We start from the raw sequence: 23,398 nt of genomic DNA on the forward strand, positions 1-23,398 counted from the left end.
CCAAATACCAATTAAAGAACTTTGGTTTCTGTATAGGATAAGGACTGTCAATTATTAGAATTTTTAAAAAAACACTTCGTTGTTAAAGAAACGGACGATTCATTGAATATTTATAATTTTTTTAGGATGAAGTGGTTCTGATCTGATCAATTTGTTTACTCGTTATCAATAAAGCGATTATAACTTTCTTCAGCTTTAACAAACTATCTATATATGAGAAATATTATTTTATTTTCTCACATACTTCTTGGAATTAATAGTTAATTAATTATTTTAATTAGTCTGATAATTATTCGAAGTGCGATGAAAAACGTGGCTCTAACGGATGCAAACTTTTCTATCAAAATGGAGCCATTTTCTATGAATTTGAATACAACAATAAGATGCAACAAATAATAATAGAAGAAATAAAAATGATTCAAGCAAGATGCGCATAATAATATACAGTTCTAGATCAAGATTACTATTGCGATAGTCGCGGGTTCGAATCCTGCTGGGGCATAGATGCACTTTATGTTTGTGATTGTAAGACATAATTGACAAGGAATAACCACATCGGTCATTTTGGGACTTTTAGTAATTTATTGTTAATACTTTAAACTTACATTTTTAAAACAAAGTTATTTTTGAGATATCCTTTCTAAAAGATGGGTATATATTGTAAAAGAACGGAGAGTCATTCACAACTGGAGAATATGATGAGTAGATTAGAGTTTCCATTTAAGAATCATCTGATGGTAAAATGGTTTTTAACTACCATTTAACTACCATTTCCTGACTTGGGCTTATCACACAGTAACAGAAGCATACATAAGAAACCAATCTAGAATACCTAAAATTCAACTCACCCAGTAATCTTTCAATATTAGACAATATATATTTAGTAGTAATATCTTCTATTTGGCGATGCGATTTGGCAAAAGAATAAAAGTATTTATGCAAATCATCAATCGTTATCATTCGTTAAATAACAACCAATTTGCTAGAGTAAAAGTGAACGAAACATCAAGTGAAAATTTTCTGTTTATCAATAGTTGATGAATAAAGTCTTAAAAATTAATATTTTTTTGATATAATATGGTTCAAAAAAAATATGAATACATTTTTTTGAATACAATATGATTTTTTTCTAATATATCAATATTTTGTTACAAATATATTAGAAAATATTCATACTACGTATCAATGTACGAAAATCAAAGCATGAACCATATTGTGTATCAATATATTACCGTCAAAATATGATAGCTTTTTGTACTTAGAAATGTTTATAACTACGTAACCAACGAAGAACTGCACGATGACCTCGAAATTAAATTGATTTAGAAAAAGAATTCAGAAACGTAGAAGCACCACAACTACTAGATAATGCACAGGAAGGCAGAATATTGAATCAAACCAAATAATGCGAGGTTCTATAGTGTCTAAGGCTTACTCTTAAAGTAACGATCGGTTAAAGTCTTACCGGGTAAATAGCCAACTTCATGTCTTAAGTTTCACTTAAAGTAATTTTGAACAAAAAACATTTTCACTGGGTTGAAAAGATCTGAATTGAACAGTTGCTTTGCAGAAACCTATTCCCATGTTGCTTGAAATACACAACATACTGATACTAACGCCAAATTGTAAGAAAATCTTTGATATATCTCATTTACATGTCTGAATGTTCGAATAAAAAAACAATTGATCCTAGTTATCTGTTAAGGTTTTCCAGTTCTCAAAAGACAACCCAGATGTGTAGGTGTAGGTCAGAAAACAAACGAAAAAAGAAAAATCCGAGAAAGAATCACAACACCACGAGACGATCGCAAGAAGAAGAGGGAGAAAAAAGAGGAGGAAAAAAACCGGAACGCCGAACAATCGAATCAAAAGATATGGCGGCCGCGGCGTATAAATGAACGCACACATCCACACTATTTAAATCAATAAATAAACCTTAATTGAATCATCGGGTCCGGCCAAATGAACCTGATATGAAAGGATATAAACTCAACATTGAAATTTAAACAAGCCCCTCGATTGAAGAGCACCAACGTGCCCGTTCCGAGACCGAAATTTTGCAACTCATCGGCGGCCGGGTCGCGTCGCCCAAGAAATACACTCGACGAATCAAAATATTTCACTTTGTAACGTAATATAGCGGCTGCCACGGCCAACCTTGACGTCGGCCTGGCGCGAAGAAGTAAACACTCGTCGATCTCTCGAAAACGGAAACGGATGAATATGCCTTTAATTAAATCGGGTTCATTGTTGGATTATCAACGTAATGCTGACGAATTAGTATGCTTTGCTTTAATTTTTTAGTTCAGTATGTTCAGTATAATATATATACTGTTAATTCTACTACATGTATCTTATATCCTACTATATACACACAGTTTAGCTTAATATCTAACTAAACCTATTTATCTATTTACAATATTATTTTAAGTACTACCAACTGATGACTTTGAAGTCAGTGCCTAAATTTGTTTTCAATATACTTTCAATATAAGATCAGAAATGTATTTTATATATAACATTAAGTAAAATAATAAATGTCTGTATTAAATATATTCAAACTATCTCAAAAACTAACACTCACTAAGTCTTTTAAATTATATTTAATTAAATCTAATTGCCATTAAGTTTCAATAATCAACAAAGTATTGAAAACACCACTAACACTATAACAAAAGTATCATCAGTATTATTTCCTTTTACTTTAACATGTATATTAAAACAATAACAATTAGGTTATCTAATATTTATAATTTGAAAACGTATACTAAAGGAATATATCTTTTCAAAACTTAGGTCTATATAAAAATAATTAGAATAATTGACACAAGGCTCAAAGAGTAAAATATTTTACAGTCACATATCTTATTGCATTCATTGTTAAACACCTTAATACTTATCAATGCTTTAAAATATTTACAAAGTTACTACTAATAATTCATAAATTCTTATGTATTTCATTTATGAAAATTATGTAGTAGGTTTCATCTTCATTCTGCTGCATATTATCATACTTCCTTTTTCCTAATTTACGTACTAATATAGTCTTTATCCTATATCCATATTTCTATTATATATAAATTCGATATAATAAACTCTTTGACAACCATTTTTCATATCCATATGACTCTTATAAATAAACTCAAGATATAATTAAAAGTGTATATCCCAATAATACAAATCCCAATACATTAAATGACTTGACATCATGTTTCAGTTCGTCAAATATGTCATATTAAATAAATTTACATAATCCGGTACATTGTATTCCATTAGCTTCAGATTTATTTAAATATATACAATTGGCAAAATTACAAATGGTGTAGGTAGAGAAATATTCAACGGCATTCAAAACATAGTTAATGAAAGAAATCAAGTTCAATATCCCACCAGTACGTTTCTCACTATCATAAGGCAAACTTTCTGACAAAAGTTATTGTTCATCAATAAAAGACCACCCTCCTATACTTCCAGATACAATTTCACATGACTGCTACATTTAACAATAACACACAGGTAGGTGAGCCATTAATATACCGGCGAAAGACCGGAAACATTATATGGTCCCAGTAGATTAACCATTAAACACATTTATAGACCTTTAAAATACAAATACTAAAAGATACATCCGCAATAGATAGAAGCTTTGGAAAAAAAGGCTGGGTTTTTATCCCAAAGGACGATTCCAAGAGGTAGTTATCCCTTTTAAAAATAGTTATAAGAAAAGGTGGAAAAGTTGAAACGAAGTAACATAGTGTAACATAAATAATTAATAAATAATAATAATTGTAATTATGTCTAAAATGTGAGTTTAAGCCTCATTTGTTTTGTTTATTATGTATATGAGTCTCTAATAATTTTTTTCTTTTTTAAATATCAAATAATATGGTAAATTATAGTTAATATAGTGCGATATAGTGAGTTTAGTCGTACAAAAGTGCATGAGGTCAGCTATAGTCTTAAAAGATTCAACTAACTGAACTCACTGAATATTTACTGCTCTTGAATATTGAACGATTTATATTTTGGGAATTGGTTCCATCGTAAAGTTTGACATTTTTGACGTACTCGGAACATTTTGATGCACGGACGCTATTTGTTTATTTTATATTTAGTTGAAAGTTTCGTATCGGCAAAAAATTTAACCGAATCGTGAACATTTTCGTGAGATGATTTTTTACGATTTTCGACATGGATTGTCACAACAAGAGTGCATCAATCAACTTAATTTGACTTTTGGCGATGAAGCTCCATCAAAAACAACCGTGTATCGCTGGTTTAGTGAATTCAATCGTGGTCGTAATTTGCTGCCCGACGAGTTTCGTGAAGGTCGTTCAAAATCGGCTTTTGTACCAAAAAACATCGATTCTGTGTGCGAAATGATCAAGCAAGATCATGTCACCTATTGTGAGATTGAGGCATCCCTAAGCATTAGTTCCACCAGCATATATGTGATTTTACATGAACACTTAGGTGTGCGAATGTTCGGGTTGGATTTCACACAATTTGACAATCGCTCAAAAAAGGCTCGTGTCGATTGGTGCAAAGAAATGCTTAAGAAATTCAATCGCGGTGTTACGAAAGACGTTTATAAAATCGTAGCAGGTGACGAATCATGGATATATTCGTATGAGTCCGAAAGTAAGCAGCAGTCGACTGTATGGATGTTCCAAGATGAAACAAATCCAACAAAAGTTATTAGCGCACGAAAGAAAGTGGAGGCCTGTTTTTTCGGCAAAACTGGTCATATTGCAACAGTGCCTCTAGAGGATCGTAGAACAGTAAATTCTGATTGATACACAACTATTTCTTTGCCAGAAGTCTTCGGTGAAATAATGAAAATAAACAGACGCCGAATTGTTCTTCATCATGACAATGCCAGCTCTCACACATCATCCGCCGTACAGCCCTGATTTGGCAATGACTTTTTTGTTCTCATCCGTGAAGAATAAACTGCGTGGTCAACGATATTCATCGCCCGAAGAAGCTATTGAAGCGTTCAAAAATCATGTTTCGAAGATGAATGAGGTCATTCGAAATGGAATACATGTTTTGAAAATTGGTTTAAGTGTATGCAAAAGCATATCGATCATGGTGTGGAGTACTCTGAAAAACAATAAAAATATATTCGCAGCTTAACTATTTGTTTTTTTCCTATTCCCGAAATATAAATAGTGACCCTCGTACATATTTGATTGAACAATGTGATTTGTGTTGCTATGGTCATGGCAATCAGAAGTTTCAAATATTTCGAACAATACATACAGATATACTCCAAATATTGTGAGTGAAGTTAAGGTAAAGTAAAAGAAACTAAGTAGAGATTTAGCTTAAGAATTCATAGAACTAATATGTTAAGGCATGTTTAAACAGAGATTTGTTAACTTGACGAAGTATTGTAGTTGAATGTGTTAATATAGTGATTTTGTGATGATGTTATGAAAATAAACATTAAAATTATAATTTGAGTATTTTATTTATCCAAACATTACAAAGTAATTTGATACAATACGCGTCTCGTTCCAGAGAACAACCAAAACTTTAAGAAAATCAAACATCCATCATCAAATGTATATAACTTAAACCTTTTTTGTGTTCTACTTACTATCAACGATGTAAAATGAATATTTTGGTAGTCCTGTTAAATGCTTTTGCTGTGTATCTGTATCTTTTAATCATAAAAGTTTTCAGTAGGTTTGCCAACAAAACAATTTTGATTTTTTTTAGCAAATATGGGATACTTGGGATATGGGATAATAATACTATTCTCACAGACGCGATTGTGCTGTTATTGGGTATCTTTTAGAGTTGTTATCTGCACTTATTAATTTCCTTGCCAAGTTTTATAGTGATAGTATTTTTACTTAATGTAATCTGATTATTATTGTTTCAGTTTCAATCGTGAGTTATTTATTGTGATACATAAAAAGTTCAAACCCTGGAATAAAGATGATGATGATGATGGCAGTTTATTTAAAGGTTATTATTTAAAGGTTTGGTAGGTTATTATAAAGCAATATTTATCCGATTCTCTATTACAGTCATCATGCCTGTCGTTTATCCGGTGAACATTTTTCTCACTGCTGACTTAATCCAGGGTAATAGATTATCCTACAATGGCAATAACACGACTCAACGTTGTCGATATAATACCCAGCAACATAAAATTAAGACACTGGTAGGTAAAAGGTTCGCAAAACCGTTTGAAAATGTCCGAAGACGACGGCTAGCGGTAAAACTAAGCGCATACACAAATAAAATGTAACAAGTTTCGCGCGGAACGGTTCAATGGGCGATTTGCGCATCAGGAAGTAACCAATCGATATCTTATTCTAATCAGATTTGATTGTAATCGACCGTTTATAACCGATTGCCAATTATCTCGCTCGGAACCATATATATGTATATATATAACACAGGACGTTCAATAAACACGAGGATAGAAACGGCACATTGGTATTTTCTCTGTCGATTCACAATAAAACGCTTCTTCCCCATTGCCGAGTGCTCATTTCGCGCACGCACACTGTGTAACAGGTCGAAATTACTCTCGATGGTGAACACGCACGGGTTATTTTTACCTACGCACCATATAATAAATCTACTTCATTTGCTATATATAAATTTCACTATGTGCACTCGGAAAACAATTACCGTATGTTAAACCAGCTGCTAATTATTTTTATAACTGTCAATAGCATTAGTTGATGTGCTCCAAGTATCCCAAAGAAAGGAATATGAGTTGAAGCACACGCAATCCTAACGTGATGAAGTAGGAAAAGAAACCCATATGAAATACGATAGTAATAACAAAAAAGTAATATCTGTCTACTAATCTTAAGTATATTTATACAAATTACAACTAGCTGCTATATACAACAAATTTCTAGTATTTTTTTGTTCATATTGTCCTTAAATTCCACATTAGACTCATATTACACATTATCATTATTTTTTTATAAATAAAAATGATAGATGGATCAATGGATGAGAAATCTCAGTCAATACATGATTATATTTACAAAACAATCATTTATTTACCTATACTCATTTATAATAATACATTGTATTTTCCTTGTCATTGGATCATTACGGTGTCGTTGATCGTTTTATATTTTGGTTATTTGATCCAGGTCTACTTTTGTTAGCAAATTTAATTTCAAAGTGTCACGGTACACTGTTCCTATATCTTAGTAAAATGCTGTCTAATTTCTTCAACTCTAATTCGCTGAATTTCACATTCTTCGACTTTCACTCCCAACAAATTCTAGCTACATGTTATCACTACATAGTATAAAACAAAGTAGCCTTTTCTGTCCCTATATCCCTATGTGCACTTAAATCTTTAAAACTACGCAACGGATTTTGATGCGGTTTTTTTCAATAGATAGAGTGATTCAAGAGGAAGGTTTATATGTATAATACATGCATAATATACTAACGCAACATTACTAATTTTAGAGGTTTCTAACGTGATGTCGTAAATTAACCTATTTTTTTAGGCTTATTTAGCAATTAGCAAAAACTCTGCCTAACCCTACGAGTTAGATCAAATTAATGTCTACAGTATTGTATACCATAAAAAGGTCTACAAAAAGGTCCGCGATGGTATATGTTTATCTTTTAGGGATAACCCACATTAACCATTTTTATTGTTTACTTTTTACGTGAGAAAATGGCTTATTTACGAAGCTATTTTAAGCAATACGGCATTAATCCTTATCGAATTAAGTACCTTAAATACAGTGTGCAATTAATATAGATCAATATGGTTCCTTACAGCATGTAAATTAAACAAATATTTTCGGAGATATTACAAATTTAAAATTTGCGTTTAAAAATGTGTAATGTAATAAAAATTGTATGAATTTAGATATTCCAAAGATAGCAGGAAATCTTCATAGTAAGTATAGGGGAAGAGGAATTGTTTTACTCCAAATTTAATGCGTGCAGGCCAAGGGCAGTAATGAATGAACCAAAAATACTGGATCGATTTTAATCATGTTTTCATTGAGTGACATAGGCATATATATTTTATGCCCGTGCATAAAAGTTGGAGCGGGCCGCTATGTTTTTATATACAACGTTCATATTTTTCCTGTAATGTATTTAATTTAGTATCAGCATTGCACCCGTGCGAAGCCGGGGCGGGTCGCTAGTTAGCTATAAAATAAAATTTAAATCATTACTAAAATATATTATGTTCAAAATAAATGTCTAATTATTACCAGTTACTACGGTTTTTGTTACTATTCTTGATGGATAAATATCATTAATTACTTGACTACTTCCAACATAACAATCATTTTCTTATCTGTTCTTGTTATCATTAAATTTTGGCATATGTTGATACCTATTCCAGATCGTTGAAAATGATGCGGCATAAATTTGGCAGCTAAAATTCCCATTATAAATAAAATAGATGCTGTTTGGATTTCATAACTTTCATAATTCCCGAGGTCGAGGCATTTTCTCGATATGAATTTTGATGATCTATCTGAGAATGGCGGCGCGCAACCCAGACGACGGACACCATAACGACGACGCTCACAGAACTGGTTTGAAATTATCACGATAAAACAGAAATCCGCCACAGATTTATCGGAGGCCGGTATCTGGGAATCGGCGAAACTCGTGCAGCGATCTCCGGTCACTTCGTTAAATTGCATTTTTATCAAAACAAACATCGAGTTCCGCATATATATCATCCGCGCCGTCCGACATTGTCCGACCCGGACATTAAAAGGGACATCTTGCGGCGAGTACGGTAATTAAGGGCAATTACCGACGTAACTGTGCTTGGATAATTAGTAATTACGATCTGTTGTGAAGATGGACTTACAAATACACTGATATCAAACAATAATAGGCACTTATTATGGTCGCTCGAAATGCCTTGGGTCGTTCATTACGGTGGAGTTTTGCGAATGTCGGCGAGAATGAGGACTTCACACACGTACAGGACATAAAGAAAAAACGTTATTGTCTGTTTTGTATGTATGCTAATGGTAAAGGTTGTCTGCACCGAGAGTTCTCTGATTCAATACAATTACATCAAAGTATGTCGAACTACTAATGTATAATATTATATGACATCATTAGTTTCGGTTCTTTGGGAGTCGCACAAACGAAATTAGATAATCGCTATTGTATTGAATTAGAGGCAGAACTATTTGAAAATAACGATAAGTCATGTGGGTGGAAAAAAAACGAAAATCATAGCGTCCTCAAAGAACAAAGACAAATGTCCACGACCTTGAGGAAGGTTGGCAATAATGTGTTCGTGAACTCTTGTTGAAATTTTAAATTATTTAAAAACTTCTATGATTTAAAAGGTATTAGTAATAAATATTTGGCAGTTGTCATTTGCACACAATTCCAACATATAAAATGTAACCTTAAATTATTCGCGTGTTGTATTTTATGTAAGATTATTGCTGAAATAGACGAGCACGGCTTCAAGCTGGAATATACTCTGCTCCATTCTTATTATTGTATTCTTATAATAAGAATACTTCTAGATTGAAATTGATAAAACACTACTTAACAATTAGTATTATAAGCTTACTCAATCTGGCTGTCTTGCCTATTGACCAAGAGATGTGTGATGAGTTTTTTTGTTCTAGTCTAAAACCAGGTGATAGAGTGCATGACGAATACCTGATCGCGGAGACTTGCCCTGGAGTGACAAGTTGGTACGGGTTATATGGAACTGTCTCCGGGCTTATCACTACACTAAACCGAAACCGCTTCATAGTTGACTCGGAGTCGCTACTGCTACTGCATTAAATTTGGGAATATGGTACCCGCTGATCGAGCAGCCGTTATTGGGCACGAGGACCCGGCGAAATAACAGACAATGAAACTAACTATTGATTCGCGAACTTGAGTTAACACACGACTGGATAGTGTCGTATGGGGGCAAAAGTTATGACTTCAGCGATGGATGAGGTCGTTTCAGCCTGGAAAAGGGGGAGGCTAGCGGTGACGCGGTGCTAAGCTTCCCAGCATGTCAACCAGCTCGCGATCAAGCGCGTTTTCAGAAGAACCTGAGCTGAGTTGTTATTTGTGGAGTGATTGACATATGAAGTGCTTGATTTCTGGAATGTCTGTTTCCCTATGAATTTGATTATTTCTGACAAACCATGGAGCGTTTAAGATTCTCCTGAGGGGCTCACTTTGTAAAACTTGAAGCCCTTTCAACTGGCTGGGTGTAACAAACTTGAATTAGACATTAGATCCGTAGAGAGGTGCGGGCCGAATTAACATCTTGTAAAATTAGCATTTGATTGAGATGGGAAGTCTTCTAGAAGGGCAGATCAGAGAAGATAGCAGCTTTGTTATACCCGAACCCTTCCGGATTGCTTTCTGGATTTGGGAATGCCAACCGGACCGTCGGTCGAAGTGGAAACCTAAGTATGTGACGTTATCCAGCCATGGAATTCTTGCGGTGTCCATTTTATGTTGAGAGACACACACAGTGCGTGATGTGTGATGCAGACATTGATAGTGTGAAAAAAAAGTAGACGAATAAAGTTTTAGTTAAAGACAGAAGAGGTGTATTTATTCTAATAAGTATATTATTTTTCAATAAAAATAAAAATATTAACATCTTATTGGAAGTCGATTTTCATTTACATTCAATTCGCTAATAATGATCAATGTAAATGAATGTAAGACGCATACGTGTAATAATGTTTGTAATAAATGTGATTATTATATTTTAAAACACTAAAATGATTATTATGATGACTAAACTTTACCCTAAATTATTACGCTCACTACAATCTGGTAAACATCGAACTGTATTTTGTTGGAAACAGTGATCAAATAAATTAATTTACAATCTTACCTTGTTCAGCATCAGTCCATTTAGTCAGAATTGCCAAGAAAGGCAATATGCGCAGTACGAATCCCATATTGACAGAGAGTCAGCCCGTGTCTTCGGGCCGTGGTTGAATACAACTACTTCATTCTGTAAAATAAAAATAAACCATCATCAAAACGTTTTCCCAATAACTATCGATTGTTTAGTAATTGACTACTTTTTACTATCGACTGTTTCAGTCGCTATTTTCGGTTAGACTTTACAACTTTTTACCAGTGACTGTTTCAGTCGCTATTTTCGGTCCGACTGATTTTGTTCTTGTTTACTATCGACTGGTTCAGTCGTGTAACTCTAGTTGATGATTTTTTTGGCAGTTTCCTTGTAAATAACAATATATTGTATGTTAATATAGCAGCATTTTTGAACGATATTTTTCAAGATTGTTAATGTAATAGGGTAAAAAGATTAAAATTGTGAATGATAAATAGTAAAATACTTTTTACTGTTTTTATGGCAATAATAGATATTACCTATTCGATTACTCTCTCGATTTTTGTTAAAAATATTTCCGTTCAATAAATAATGCATTTACTTTATTTAAAAAAGCTCTAGTAGTTATTGTGCGATCATTTTTAATTATGTTATGAATTAGTTTTTTTCTATGATTAGGTACATGTTTAATATATATAGGCAATTGTTTAAAATACGATAAAACATTTGTGGGGTATTATTAACAATTATGGGGTAAACTACAATTGAAAATACAGTTAGTTAAAAGTTGTAATCAGGATGAGCAAGGTCTGGAGAATACAGCGGGTAGGATAGCACTTCCCATTTTAATGCTTCCAAGTATCTTCTCACCGGTTTTGCGACACGTAATCGAGCGTTGTCAAGCTGAAGAATAACAGTGTTGTGTCTTTGTTCTTATTCTGGTTGTTTTTCGCCTAGTACTCGGCTCAAACGCTTCCTTTGTGGTCGATTCGATACCCATTATTGACTTCACCGAGTGTATGCCTTCAAATCCCCGTCTTCAAAATTACTGGGCTGTCCGTAGCGTTCTTTGTCTTCGGTGACAACTTTTGATACGTCGAAACCAGTATTCACATGTTGAAACCGATGGAGCATAGTTGCCACAACATTCCATGATCTTCAGTCACCTTTTTCTTCAAAAACTTCCCGCTAATGCTATTTACTCGATACAAATTCAGACATTTTCAACGCCTTGAAAAAAATTTTTGTTCACACTTCCACGAAATGACATACTGAAAAGTGAAGGCCGTCAGTGAAGCTTCAACATGAAGTTGGTTACAAGTGTTCTAGATATGATTTAAAACACAGAAACACTATCTGTTGTAAGTTATTTAAAATTCATTTATTGGTCTGATAAGATCGTCGACCAAACTATCACATTATTTGCGAAACATTATCTGTTCGATCCATATAAATATTGTTTAGGTCCGTATCTGATGTGCGCAAAGAAATTATATGTCATATATCGAGCGTACCTGTCTAGAGCGACGGAGTTTTCAGTAATTAAATCGATTTGTGAAGAATGAAAAATGTTAGGGCAGGTGCAGGTTGGAAATATAAGACAAAGCGCGGCTCGACACCGTCGCCGACCCAATACGGCTTTATACACGGCGTCGCGGCCGTAAATAACACAGTCCGTCTCCGTCGCACCCGCAGCCTCGCCTATAAGCGACAGACTGTGTCGTTTACATGACGGTCAGGACTGTCAGCGTCGCTCGCCTCACTCCCGCTTTCCACGGGTCTACGTAGGGCTTGCGGATTATAATGCCCGGCAAAAGAAATGTGTGTATTTAACTCTTAAACGCATGGAAATATATGCTGGCCGTTCCGAGTTTTTAACGTGGAAATTCCAGGTTACCGATAAGGATATGTGTTGTGAACGCGGCGGCTGGCTATCCAGAAGGGCCCCGTTGTTGATAAAGGTCGTTGTGGCGGTCGTAAATTCCGGGCAACTAAAATGTGTCAAAACAGTTGCCGTTAAAAATTGTTTATGGTCGGCGAAAAACCGTAGCTCCAAGAAATACGTTTGCTTTTGTCGCCCCCACCATTTCATGCATATTATGTTTTATTCATAGCTCTTTCCCGCTAACAATGTATTTTCCGACGCTTAAAATGGAAACTTTGCCGAAAATAATCGACCTTGGCGCCGGAAGACGGGGGGTGGTAAATGGTCCGTGTTCGATTCAACAACAAGACCATAAACTTGGGTCATGTTGTACTAAATATTTGATCCCAAAAAAAGTTTCTCCAACTCCATATCACAAAGTCATCTGAAAATATTACTATTCTCCCTTGATGATATTCTTTTGTGTTATACCAATCGTCCTGACGTCAACGAGACCTGCTCTTTGATTCCAAGATAATTCTTTTGATTTTGTTGAGCTGAAACATTTATAAACGTAAAACTCATTTAAAATGAGAATATAAAAAGAAATTCAGAGTTCCGCAAAAGGGGTACTGAGTCCAGTGCTATAGATTCTGTTCAGAGCCGATCTACTGATAACATACGCAGACGACACGGTAGTCTTAGCATCTCATGAAGATCCAGGAGCAGCATCAATGAACCTACAAACAGACCTGAATCTAATACAAATGTGGCTGAAAACAGAGCGTATTCAAGTCAACGAAACAAAATCCACCCATATAACTTTTACGCTCTGTAAAAGTACATGTCCACCAGTTTAAATCAATAATTGTGTCAACTCCCGCATGCAGAGGATGCTAAATGTCTTGGTATGCATCTAGATCAACGCCTAACTTTGAAGAAGCACATACTCGCCAAGTGAAAACAACTTCGGCTTAAACTCTACCAAATGTATTGGCTTATCGGGCGAGAAAGTTATCATTGGATAACAAGACGTTACTGTATAAATCTTTACACAAGCCTATTTGGTCATATGAAATCCAACTATGGGGAACCGCTAGAAAGTCGAACATATTCATCATAGAACACTTCCAGAAAGTGTTGCGTGCCATAGTCGATGCTCCATACTATGTTTCATATGAAGTCATACAACGCTATATTCCTCTAGAACCAATAACGAGCGAAATTCAACATGTTAATGCGAAGTACTTTGAAAGAGTGTTAGTGCATCGCAATGTACTAGATAATCAGCTCAATATGCGAAGTGAAAGAGAAGTGCGTAGACTAAAACGTGCAACATCATGCGATCTGATTATTGGATATATATAGACATTAGAATAATCTTAGAATAAGACTCATTAATGTTATACACGAGATCACCTAATGAAATGGTTCTACATGCCAAAATATATAATATAAATATACCAAATATTATTGCCCTAAGAGCAAATTGTGGAACTAATAAGAGTAATAAAAATATAAGTACAAGTCTTTAAATCCTATATGGTCCTCCGAATTCCAGTTAGAAGGATGAAATGATTTAGAATGAGGAAATAACTATTCATCTATGAGGTTCCATAAATAAAATATTTAAAACTTAACAAAAAACACATCCATTAATAAAAATTAAACACTTCTTTATTGGTGGGTTAAAAAAACCTCTCGTTAATATATCCTGGTTAAGTGTAAAACAGTTTAAAAAATATACAAATTATAATCACTTTAGCTGGAGGATAAACACCATAATGTTCTGCTCATTACAGTTGCAGCCATAAATCTTAATAGGATCATTACGAAATAATAGTTTTTAAAGCTCCTTTTTACCAGTACCTCGGGGTATTAAAATGTTTTGCATATTTATTATTTTCTTAAACGTAGATAGAAATAGTACGAGGTTCCTGGAGCTGGTATAATGCCGTTTTAAGCAAAAAGACGTTATAAAAACGAGCAGCGCTCTTCGGAAACTCGCCTGTGTAATAACTGACGAAGACTTAATGTTGATAATGACAACGCTTTCGTTAGTACGGGAGTTACTATTTCTATTTTGAGACTTGGAGATACGAAATGTTGTCAGGCTCAATATGACGTATCTAATTGGAAGTTTGCTATTATAACCATAACTTCTTCAAAACGTTGTGTTAATGGAACACAACCTGTGTTATATACAGTAATTTGAAAATGTTGTTTCAGTGAAAAAATTTAATTAAATCCAAATTCTTTCGTACCATGATTTTTACGATTTTCGACGTACGTTATCAATACATAGTGCATAGATCAACTTGTTTAGACTTTTATCGATGAAGCCTCATCCTGGACCAGTGCGATATGTTGGTATAACGAATTTTATTGTGGCCGCAGTTCATTCAGGGATGAAAGTCGTAAAGGTTGTGTAAAATCTGTCGTAGAATCAGAAAACATTAATGGTGTGCATTAAATGATATTGCAAGATCACATGACATACGTTGGATCCCGCAGAACTTAACAATTGCTTAAAAAGATGGTCGTGTTAGTCGGTGCAAAGAAAGAAATACAATTACGGTGCATCAAATGCTGAGTATAAAATCCACATCTCTGTCTGGGTCAAGTCCAAGACGAGCCGAAGCCGATAAAAATGATTCGTTCACAAAGAACTTCGAAGCAAATGATTGCTTTCGGAGAATGTAGAAAATTGGTGGATGAATGGTTTTGCTCCAAAGACAAACAGTTATTTTTGAATTACATCCATAAATTGTGTGAAAGGTGGTCAAGATGTATATAATCTAATAGCCAATGCTTTGAATAAATAAATTTTTCCATTTTCTTGAAAGTTATGTAGCTTTTTCTCGAAATATCATTAATGACTATCCGTTACACCTGGTAACTAGACAAATGGCAACCGTATCATTAAGTAATGTAGAGTGGTTACTTTTGAATGGTATACCACTATTTGTTTATGAGCAGTGTTTTGTGAAATATGAACATGCACACTGATATTTTACACGGTCTGCAATAACCCTTATTTGACTGGCCAAGGGATTGAATTGATGGGTCATCCTTCGTACAGTTTTGATGACACCGAATGACTTGTATTGGCTCATACCAAGAATTAATTGCGGGGAAAATTAAGAAGCCTCATTTCTTCGTTTTCGATTTTGAAGGTATCTTAATCAGAGTGTAAAAAATTTTGGGAAGTATTGATCATTACGGAGAATACATTAAGACCAAAATTTAATAGCAACCCCCGTAATAAAAATTAGTTTTTTGTCATTGTTGGTTTGCATATGATTCGTGCTTGTTTAAAATTCAGATGCTTTAAAAAAAACTCTAGAAAATTTCAGATGTAGGAAACAAAAGCCGCCTGTGGCGGTGGTATATCAAAAGAGGACGCTCTTCTGTTGTTTTTTTCGTCGTTACTACCACGTGACAACGTTGAGGCAGGTCGTCGTCGTATATCCATCAAGAAGTGGCGTCGAAATTTCAAGAGCACTCCGCGAGCTCGGTCACGATAGCGATTAAAAATCTGCCGGGGTTGCATAACGGGGTTGAGACGCGGCAAGCGAAATTTCTTTGACGAGGGTCAAAAAATGCTCAGGAGCACCGAAATTCCGGTACATGTGAGAGCTATCAAGGGTTAAAATCTCTTTGGCGTCGAGATCGCCGACCGCCCCCACCACCCCCTCGATCTGTCGCTCTCACTCTCTCTCTCTCTCTCGCTCTGAAAAATTAGTCCTTGACGCGGGGGCGACTTGAAACTACTCCGTCTGTTTTTCGAAAAGAGAAAGAGGGTTTCATTAAATTAGAAGTTTCTTTGGCTCGGGCCCGGGCTCTAAGTACCTTTACGAGACTTAAGTAGTTCGCGATCCGTCCAGAAACGACGTTCCCGCTGCGTAATTCACATCGGTATCTTGATGTAGGTTCCTTCAACTATGGGATGCAAATTGGACAGGACTTTATCAGATTTAATTATGCCCGAATCTCGTTTAGATTAATTCCGCGAACGTTCTTTGATAACGGCGCCTCTTGCTATTTCCAAATTAGTACACTACTAAATTTTATATAATCTTATACTACGTAATACTCATACAATATATAGTCTATTCAAAGTTTATTTGTATATGCGTCATCAATATGTTTATTGCCTGTCGCAATTTGTAAATTCGTTTCAGAATCAGACAATGTCTTCCTTCTCTATTTTTATTATAGCTAAGAAGAGACACAATGCTGCCTGATTAGTTCGAAACGTAAACGAATGAGTCGTCCGGTTGTCAGACGAACGCAAAATTATATGAAATATTAGTTATAATTTCCACAGGTTATAAACCGGCAAACATTATTTTAGCCCTTTATTAATATATCATATTATTTTGTTTGAAAATGCCAAAAACAAAAGATATTCAGGATCACAAACTGAGTGCGGCTTTAATAAGTTATTTCGAAAAGGAACGAGATAAAGAAGGCCCCCTTTCGTAAATTCCGTTAGAGAGGTAATCATTGATGATATTAAATAATATAAGTTGCTGCAATTTTATTGAAAATATTTTGTAGCGTGTTGCTGCTTTGCTGAATATTACTGTCGATACTATGAATAACATCGCTTACAAAATGAATAACAAGAAATTCAACTAAGAAAACCTGTCTTTTGTTGTTGTGTGTTTTCCTACAAATTCAAGGGCGACTACCATGGAAACATGAACCATAACATGTTTTGTTATGGTTTGAAAATCAGTTGTTAACAAACCTGGAGGAACCATCAGTTATTATTTAGGACAGTGCATATCATAGCACACTGGTGGAAAAAATCCCAACAAGGGCTGCAATAAAGGAACAGCTTTCAAAACATGAACTGAGCTTTGAAAACACCATGCTAAAAACTGAACTATTTCAAATTGTTACTAGGTAAATATAAACGAAATGTTTCATTGCGTTTTTTTTTAATTTACTTTTTTAGAAATAAGTCCGAAAAAAGATATACAGTAGATTGGATGGCCGAACAATATGGTCACATAGTATGATTGTAAATTAACAGTTTAGTGATTGATTTGGACAGTGATTCAGAAATTGAAAGTGACTGAAGGAAACTTTCAGGATATGTGAGAATGCTGTGCAATGCTGGAAATTCCTAAGACAGAGTGATACGAGTGGAAACAACCAGAGGTATGCACATAATTAATAGAATATAATTATAGAAAATGGTATTGTAGGTCGTGAAAGATTTGTCTGCACAGAAATGATTGTTAGAATATATGAGGAGAGAATGAATACCAACTGTTTTGTAGATATGGCAAATGCATTAGACAGAATTTAGTGATTAATTTTATCAAGAATGGTGTACGCAGGTACTAGCAGAAGAAATAAAAAATACAGTGCAATCCTGAATATAAAAACAGTGTCTTTCGATAAAATATGCATTGAATGTACTATAATGTTAAAATAAATTATATATGATAACAGTATTTTTGTTTAATTATTTTATTTAGATTAGACTCTTGTTGTATGTTAAAGCCAAACTTAACTAAAACTCAGAGTTGATACGGTAACATCGTGACTTTTTAACGACACAAATTTAGATGACGTATGTACAAAATAACTTTGAATAGACTACATATTATTCTTTCGTCGAACTATCCCGTTGGTTTATCCGTTATTTTCTTTAATTTCTAACGTTTTCTGCTATTTTCTTATGTTATAATCTTACCAAATTCGCTCTAAGCCATACATATGAGTCACTTATAAAGCATATTTGGACATAAAGCTTAAAATTTAAAAATAAACAACGCCCAGGAAATCAGAAGATAGATGCGAATCTTCTAATTCTTCTGATGAATGATGAGTTGGTGTAACTAACACAGACCACAGTAATACATTAACTGGTATATCAATGTTGTACTACATACTAACTAACTGTGTACCAACATACGCCTTTCTATTTGATCCAAAGACTAAAAAGGTTCCTTCGTTCTATCTGGTAAATATAGTCCGCAAAAAAAATCGTTAAAAATCATTGTCTATTAAAATGTCTTCTTATCAGGATTTTCCTCATTTAACACTTCATTTTTCGCTATTTTTACGTCAGCGCACCGATCGGATGGTCGGGAAACAAAGGCCGCCGATAAAAGAATCGTCCGGAAATCGCCATAAAGGCCAAGTTCCAAGCCGAATTAAAAAGGGTTCTGTCCGCCGCGTTAGTTAACTAACTGGGATGTTGTCGTCGGCAGCGGAATTGACATCTTTTATTGGAGGGAGCCGGGGCTTTATAAGACCCTTCGCTCTTTTAATAACGAAAAGTGACAAATAGAAGACGTGCTAATGTAAATGCTGCTGCTGCTGCTGCTGCCGCCGCCGCCGCGCGGACCCACTTGTTATCGAATATCACAATGGACCTTTGTCAGATCTTTGAATTTTCGAAAATAAATATCTGAAGGGTTGCGCGAGAGCGGTGGCGGGGGAAGGAGTGGGGGGGCGCGGTCGGCGGTAAAGGGGAAGCGATTGTCGAAGAAATAATGAGATCGAGGTAACAGTTTTGGCAGTTCTTTGATGTCGGATTTCGCTTTGTAGTTAAATCATTTTCGGGTACGGGGGTGACTTGAATAATTCTCCCGCTCTGCGTTCTAACATTCCCATAGTGATCGTTACATTCCTTAGTTTGTTTCTCCTACATAATCACTTACGACTTCTGCAGTATTAGTTTCTTGGTTAAGTTTTGGAGTCTTCTTCTTATCAACTAGGGTTTATCTGGACTGGATCAACCGTTTAAAATGGGCTGCGAATCGCGATCCTCGCAATACCAGACACGAAAGTTGTGATTTTCTTGCGGATGTTGGTTTGTGGCCATATCATTTATGATATAAATTATTTGAAATCGTAACTGAAACTTTTCTACATATTTTTGAATACTCCTACATCTAGTTTTCATTTTATCTTTGCTTTTGTTATCACTTTTCATATCTCACAATATATTTAGCCTAACTTATCCTAGTTGCTAGCGTAACTCTTATTATTGTTATTATTATTATGGCATTTCCTACAAACTCAACAGCTACGAGATTCCTGATGTTTAAGACTGAAAATTTTCAGCAACGGTCTTATATTCTCGAACTATCACTGGGAATTGACCTCAAATGGGTAACGAATTTATTAATTATGTATTTTGGTGAGTGATATTTACTAGTAAATTGCTAAATATCAATTTTAAAATGCATGGATTTTATATTTCTCTACATAAAACAAGTAATTTTCATTTAATATTTAGGAAAAAGTAAAAAATCATAGAAAATATTGAGATTAGTACATATTGAACTAATTTTTCTCCATAAATACTTCCTAAAAGTGAAATATATATGAAAAATAATCAGTAAATAGTACAGTAAACAACTGGTGAACTATGATACTTCTTTATATTTCAAGGAAGGGATTAAAGATTACAATATTGGCCAGACTATTAGTTTTGTGTGATAAGTTACTACTTTTTTGCAAGTAATCATATTTAGTGCTAATTAGAGTACAATACATACGTGGTAAATATCTGTTCTGCTGAGATATCGATGAAAAAGACACGTGATTATACTAAAATACCATTTAACACACAAAATATTTTTATTATTCAGATAAATTTTATGAAATGAATTCCGATTTGTTAGACTTTTCAACGTGGTATTCTAACTTGGAAATTTATGACGAAAGCAAAAAACAACCCAATTTATAATTACCGTTTTAAGCTCTCAGGCCTTCGACAAGACTGGACTGCACGTTTTCAAAATGCATGTAATTGAAAAAGATTTTGTCCCAAACGCACTTTCAACTGCTGAACTCATACCTTACAGACAATTTATTGTCAACCAGGGTGACGAATACACCGACCTACATGCAATATATTCGGGTATTCCGCAGGACAGTATTATTGACCCATTGTTATATCTATTGCATGCAGCTGAGCTACCGACCTCAAGAAACACTACCGTTACAACATATACTGACGATACAGCGGTTTTATCATCACACGAAGATCCAATATCATCCAAAAGAAACCTCCAACTTCATCTTAACAAAGTCGAATCGTGGTTGAAAACGTGGCGTATCAAAGCAAATGAGACAAAATCAACCCATGTGACATTAACCGTTTGTAGATGTCATGAACTTCCGCAAGCAGACAACGTTAAATCATTAGATAACAAGGTTTTGCTGTATAAGTCAAAATTGAGGCCCATTTGGACCTATGGTATTGATCTGTGGGGTACTACTAGCAAATCTAACCTAGATGTCCCCCAGAGGTTCCAGAATAAAGTGTTGCGAGTCATTGTCGATGCCCCATATTAAGTGTCCAATAAACTGATTCAGCGCGATATCCCCTTAGAAACCATAACGAGTATGATTCGGACTGTTAGTGCGAAGTACTCTAAAAGACTATAGTGCATCCCAATGCACTCGCCAAACAGTTAAATGTGCGCGACGACATTGTAGTGCACAGACTCAAACGCAAACTACTATAAGAACTAATTAATAGACACACAGAGCGAGATTTAATAAGTTAGAATAGTTGTAAGAATAAGTTAGGATAGTATCTAGAATGAGATTTAGATTATAAGTTGTACAGCAGATCACTTACTGAACTGGATCTTCTACATGTCAGTATGGTTATATTATATAACGGAAACCATATATTAATACTTATCGCCCAAGGACAAAATGTTGATGTTCTAGGACATTAATTTAAAAAAAACTGTTTTGAGCTATCTACTTTCTTGATTATCCACTAGTTCGACTGTTTTCAGTCAATAACGCTAATATTAATGAAAATCAAAATTTTAGGTGTCCAATTTCCTAAAAAAAATCATAACAATTACCAAAAAGGCAGAAATATGTGTGAAAAAAAAATCACAATTTTAGACCACCACCATTTCCGCATATAAAACCTTTCGGCACTTTGTATCTAATTTCAATACATCTTTTTTCGCTCCGTTTTATTTGGAAGCCGGTAAGGTAACGGGTTCGCCTTTACACATTTCAGTGGTAATAAAACAAAAAGAAATAGAAAAGGTAAAACGGCTCAAAGCGCAAAAAGCGTCGGATATACTTCAAGGAGCTCGTTCGGATTACTACAAACCGGAGGAAAATGGTGGGGAAAAACGCGCAAAAAAAGAGGAGTAGCCGGAATGCCGAAAAAATAGAGAGTCATCGTCTTTCGGGCCGTAACGGATCCGTACAGATTTTCTAGATCAAAGTGTTTTACCGGCTACACGTCGTGCCATCGAAACCAGAACAATTTATAGTCGGAGACAGTACACTAGACACGATACAAGATAAATTATTTGTTCCAATTATATTGAATTTTACTAATGTACCGCGTTGGCTGTTTAAACTTGGAAAGTAGATAACGAAAACAAAAGATTGTTGTCTCGCTAATACTACACTAAAAATCATTATCACAGATAACGGTTTATTGTTCTACGAAATGTATGTATTAGAATTAAATGATGTTTTAAAATGTTTACAGAAAATATTTAACATCTTATTCCCTCCTATAAAAATGTAATTATATCCTCAAGAAGTGTAAATATCCCAAGATAATTTTTATACATTCCACAAAATCGTATTATTAATTTTTTTGTAATTTTAATTCATATTGCTCTAAAAATATAACAACTTAAATATTAAAATAGCTATTGTGTTCATTCTATTATACGAAACTGTGTGGGAAACTTGTCTAGTATATACCTTGATTATATTATATATAATTTTAGGAACTTATTTGGATTGATATAACAAGATCTTGGTATCTAAGCATAAACTAAGGTTTCGTAGTAGTACTTTAAAAAGTAATTTAATAATAATAATATAAGTATTTAAGTATAATAAGTAGTTTGAGTTAATTTAATAATAATTTGGATAAGTATTTAGTAAACTCGCATCTAAACTCATTTTTCATGAATATTTGGTCCATTCGCTGAGCCTGCTTGACCTCTAGATATTTGTAGAACCTTATTTAACCTGCCTCCCATCCCATCCACTACCCATCCATCCTTGTGAAAGGAGGAGGAGATTTCCGAAAATTCTTCAACATATTTAAGCATTTTATGTAATTGGTTCTGTTCAACAGTTTATGCATATTTATATATACATATATATATATATATATATATATATATATATATATATATTTTGTGGAATTGGGACGATAAGATAAAGGATTCATCGCAATGTAGAACTTATAATATTATACTAGAAATATTATATTAATATTATTAATAAATATGGAACACCGTTATACTGACCAAAATCACTATTGCCTACAATATCCAAATTATTTAAAATTTTTCTATTAAAAAAGTTAAAACCAGTCATTGAGGAATACTATCCTATTCCAGCTTATTAATTTTGTTTCAGCAAACAACATTCCACGACTGATCAGTTTCATAAAATCACTACAGTCATAGCAAAATCATTATACAAAAAATAAATTTCTTCTACAATATCTTCAAGCGTTGCTCAAACTTTCGATAAAGTTTGATATCAGGGTTTAAAGATTAAGATTAAAATGTTTTTCCGTGACCAATATTTCAAAATTTTAGAGTCATATATATAAAACTGACCGATATTTCAGAATCAAACAAGAAGATTCCTATTCTTACCTCAGAAAAATACAAGCAATATAAAAAGGAAGTGTAGTGGGACTGGACCGGTTGATTTATCTACCGTACACT

At 34.2% G+C, this 23,398-nt stretch overlaps 1 protein-coding gene across 9 annotated transcripts in view; it reads right to left on the reverse strand.

Annotated features, from left to right (window-relative positions):
• LOC143193733 (ephrin type-B receptor 1-B) overlaps nucleotides 1-23,398 on the reverse strand; it is a 615,182-nt gene that overhangs the window by 462,992 nt on the left and 128,792 nt on the right. For all 9 annotated transcript variants that reach the window (XM_076400076.1, XM_076400075.1, XM_076400077.1 and 6 more), the window contains one exon: nucleotides 10,853-10,975. In XM_076400076.1, the coding sequence (XP_076256191.1) occupies nucleotides 10,853-10,919 (67 nt within the window). In that variant the 5' untranslated portion in view covers nucleotides 10,920-10,975. The remainder of the gene's footprint in view (nucleotides 1-10,852; nucleotides 10,976-23,398) is intronic.

The sequence above is a fragment of the Rhynchophorus ferrugineus genome, unplaced genomic scaffold, assembly GCF_030347505.1.
Source record: "Rhynchophorus ferrugineus isolate W39M unplaced genomic scaffold, kcgeb_rfMv2 rfM3, whole genome shotgun sequence".
NCBI classification, from domain to species: Eukaryota; Metazoa; Arthropoda; class Insecta; order Coleoptera; family Curculionidae; genus Rhynchophorus; species Rhynchophorus ferrugineus.